This window comes from Procambarus clarkii, chromosome 30 (assembly GCF_040958095.1).
Source record: "Procambarus clarkii isolate CNS0578487 chromosome 30, FALCON_Pclarkii_2.0, whole genome shotgun sequence".
Lineage (NCBI taxonomy): Eukaryota > Metazoa > Arthropoda > Malacostraca > Decapoda > Cambaridae > Procambarus > Procambarus clarkii.
The window spans coordinates 39,046,116-39,050,323 of record NC_091179.1 but is presented as its reverse complement, the minus strand read 5'-3'; the positions used below and the strand labels follow the sequence as shown (position 1 = coordinate 39,050,323).

The following is a 4,208-nucleotide window of genomic DNA, read 5'->3' as shown; positions in this document are numbered from 1 at the left end:
TGGGAAATTTTACTTATTAGATAGATCAGTAGATCGGGTTTGGCACATAGCCTTGAGTACTACTCAAGACGTCCTTTTGTAAAGGACATGGTAAGGTTAAGGATAATTATTTCATACAAAAATTGAAAATATATAAATTTGGGAAATTTTCCTTATTAGATAGATCAGGAGATTGGGCTTTGCATAGCCTTGAGTACTACTGCGTTCTGGTTATTAGGTACAAGACGTTTCCATTTTGGTGGAAACTTTTTTCTAAAAAAAATTAACAATCAAGGAAATCAGCAGCCATGAGAATATCTAGAGCAATTTCTGAATCAATTGGAAATTCTGGATTATTCATCTTACTATTATTAAATTGAGCATTGTAGGTGAAATACATACTCACTTTCTGAAGAACATGTGATCTGCAGATAAAATATAAAAACATAATTATTTATGGTATACACTTTATTATGCAAGGTTATACAGTTTCATATCTGATTTTATACAAAAAATTAACATTAAGAGGACACAAAAAAAAGTTCGCTTCCTAGAGGCTGTAGATTCCCTCGAACTCCTCCGATGCCGGGCAGGAACCGAGGATGCAGCGAGCATTCCCCCTCTGGATCGCGACACTGAGGCGCTGAAAGAGAAAACTTGCTGCTCTAGGGTCTCTTGTGGTGTCAATGAGCTTGGAACCAAGATCCTTAAGAAACCTCCTTGCACTCTCTCCCCATGGGCCTAGGGTCTCAAACCCTATTGGAACGAAGTTGTACCAATGATCTAATTGCCTGTACTTGGCTGACTTGTCTCTTTCTCTGCGTGTCGCCGCGGCTCCTGCTGTGCCAGCAGAGAGGTTGATGTATGTGGTTGCCAGGGTGGATACACAAGTATAGTCCCATGCCAACTGTCTGCCACCCTTCCACAGTCGCATTATGATTCCATCTGGTCGGCGGGCAAAGCTTACAGAGTCACGGTTCAGTAGGCTGCAGGGCTCTCTCTCCGCTGGACACTGAGCAGAGGCAAGGCTTCTTTTAATGATGTCATTGACTTTGTTGTGTCTAGTGTGCCAACCACCAGATTTTCCACAGTGCAGGCCATGCAATCCATATTTGTCAGCATCTGCCTCGCCGCAAATACACCTATGAACAGTGTGGATAGGGGCAGCAAGACGGAGAGCGACTGCAATACGGAGCTCCTGCAGATCAAGACGTGTGCCTGTCGCAGACATAGGGACTGCCAAAAGGAAGCCCCTGCATGGGGAGCCTGCACAGCTGTGAGGCGTGCACGATCACTGGGGGTTGTTGCTGCCTCCAGCAAAGCTGTGGCTTCTTTGTCTACAATGGGCCTGTCCCAGCTGGATTGTTTCTCAGCTTTCGGCATGGCGGGTCTGCCATGGCACCCCATTTCGTGTCACATTCCGTGTAGTGGGGATCCTGTATCCCCGCTACATCACTCAGGGTGTCAAGTAGAATTTCCTTAACCAGGTCATCTGATGCTGAGGAGGAAGACAGGAAGGCTGGGACAGCTATTTGAGTAGCAGTGCGGACACCTAAGCCACCGAGCCTAACAGGAAGAGTGGCTTGTTTCCACTGGCATTCGTTGAGGGAGAGGTTAACAACTTTTTCCAGCATGGTCTTCAGTAAGAGGTCATACTCTTCAAGCTTTCGGCTGTCGTAAGATGGGGCGCTCCTCAGAAAGTAGGTTAGCCTCGGAAGGGATAGGCATTTGCGGAAGGGATAGGCATTTGGTGAGGAGATAAAAAGCATCGTGGGCATCGATGTCACCTATTCTGTCTTCCATCCTCCTAAGGTCTGCGATTTTCTTGTCAAGGATCTCCTCAATGGCGTTAGACCCGAGAGGGGCTCCAAGGAGGGTGCTGTTCTCGCCCTTGATGACATGGGCTCCAGGCAAGGCAGACCTTATTCTAGCTTCGATGTCTGGGCTGGAAGAGACTACTTCACACTTGGAAGGGTTCAGGACAAGACCCAGGCTTACTTCTTGCTCCATTATTTTCCTGATATCTGCCAAGAGGTGGTCTACGGTGCCAGCTATAGTGCCATCATCTAAAAACCAGATGTTGAACTCGCTGGACAAGCTTTCGGTGATTTCTTTTAAGACTAAGCAGAAAAGAAGGGGAGCAAGAGGATCACCTTGCTGAACACCTTCACATGATCTGATTTCATGTTCACCAAAGAGCAGTTTTGACTCACCACTGTAGCACGATAGTATGAACAGGTAGAGGGGCAGGAAATGGCGATGTACGGCACACAGTACTGCATCTCTTCTGACCATGTTGAAGGCATTCTTAAAGTCCAGTTTGAGCAGGGCCTTTTCATCAGAAATGTTGGTGATGTATGCTCGTGCTGCACGGGCAGCCGCTTCACAGCCTTGGGGGATTCCAAATACTAGCTGGATTGGTTTCAGCAATTCAGCCGCTTGCTGGCTGACTACCCTCGTAGCAGCCTTGGCAATCAGGCGTCGGAGAGTGTTGCCAACAGCGATTGGCCTGATTCCTTCATCCTTCTTTTTGAGAGCACAGAGGGAGGCACCAAAAAAGAGAGGCCTGATGACCTCAGGTATCTCACCAGCCAGGCACATGTTGACGAACCTTGCGAGTTCCATAAGAAGATCTTGTGCAGCATCACCAACCGCAGGATTTAACATTTGCTTGATGTGTTGAGGTTTTAACCCTGTAAAGCCGCCTGCTGACCCAGGTGGAAAAGAAAGGGTTGCTTTGTAGACCTCAGATTCACCAACGATTAATGGGTCTGAAATGGTGTCGGCTGATGGCGGAACGATGTTGTCGCCTTGAGGGGCTCCGGGTGGGTGCTTGCTTTGCAGGGCCTGTGCTGTGGTTGAGTTTCGAGGAGCAATTTTCTAGTCACTGTTGAGGACTCTAATAGCACTTGCGGTATTTCCCTCTTCAATTTTCTTGGTGATTTGTGCTCTGATTTTGTACGTTTCCGGTACGTTGTTGTTACCATTTCTGCGGTGGATGTGTTTTGCTCGGAGAGGCAGGTGAACTAGGTTGTCCCCCCTTGGGTATTCATTTATCGCCCTCAGGACCGAGGAAGCAAGTGATCTGTCCCTCCGGTGACGGTGAGGCATACATTGCCAAACAAAAGGACATTATGCCACGCTTGAATGTTTTCCGGGGCATCATTGACCCTTTTTAGAAGATTACAGAGCTTGGCTGCTGCATTTGGGTGGGCTGCTTTTGGGATGTGTGGTAATGTTCTAGCAGACGTCGCTATAATCGCTTGGGTGAGGTTTTCAGATGAGATTAGGTTAATGGGAGTCTCTTCTCTAACTGTCAATGGCAGCTGGTCATTGCTTCCCTTTGGAAGCTGGTGGGAACCACTGCATCTTACCTCGTTGACGGTGTGAAAGCGGATAACACCACCATTGGAGTTTATGGCGGTGTTTTTGTTGCATACTCGGCAAAAACATCTTTTAGGAGCAGTTTTAATTATTAATAATAGTAGTAATAATTATTAATATAATTAATTAATAATAATTAACAATAAATTATTAATTAATATATTAATAATTAATAATAATAAATAATAACCTCTTTTAGGAGCAGTTTTAATTATTAATAATAGTAGTAATAAATATTAATCTAATTAATTAATAATTATTAATTAATTAATAATTATTAATAATAGCAGTAATAATTATTTATTATATAATAATAATAAAAATAATATTTTCTCCAAAATTAACTTCATTTGTACAGTTTATAACCTTATTACTTACTCAATTGCCCCAAAGGTGATTTCATTTTTTTCATATTCAATAAACTGGCTAGAACCTGACAGCATAGCTTGAATTATCTTAGAGGCGAAGGCATGTTCCTTTTTAATGATGAATTCATGACCATCAGATGATATTAACTTGATGTACATGGAATCAGGACCTTCACATCCTCCACACACAGGTTCTCCGGCATCCATCATCTTATTTATGAAAGATATAAGAGGCATTCTCTACTACTTCTGCTACTCACAACTAACAATTCTATATTGCCTCCATTCACAACTATTTTTTATAAATCTTGACATCATAGAACCCATAGTGTGATATAATATAATAATTAAGAAAAACTTTCTTATTACCCATTAATATAATAATTACTTTATGTTCAAAATCTGAAAAAGCACAGAAAAGTCACTTTTCGTGGGAAATTAAAACTTTGTTATTTTTCATTTTGTATCAACGTCTTC

General features: G+C 43.1%; 1 protein-coding gene across 1 annotated transcript; it reads right to left on the bottom strand.

Annotated features, from left to right (window-relative positions):
• Positions 1-262: 262 nt before the first annotated feature.
• On the bottom strand, positions 263-3,938 carry LOC138369872 (elongin-C-like). Its single transcript, XM_069333620.1, has 2 exons — positions 3,742-3,938; positions 263-404 (listed from the first exon to the last, which is right to left on the bottom strand). Exons 1-2 carry the CDS (start codon positions 3,936-3,938, stop codon positions 263-265), a joined length of 339 nt encoding a protein of 112 aa, XP_069189721.1.
• Between the last annotated feature and the right edge of the window lie 270 nt (positions 3,939-4,208).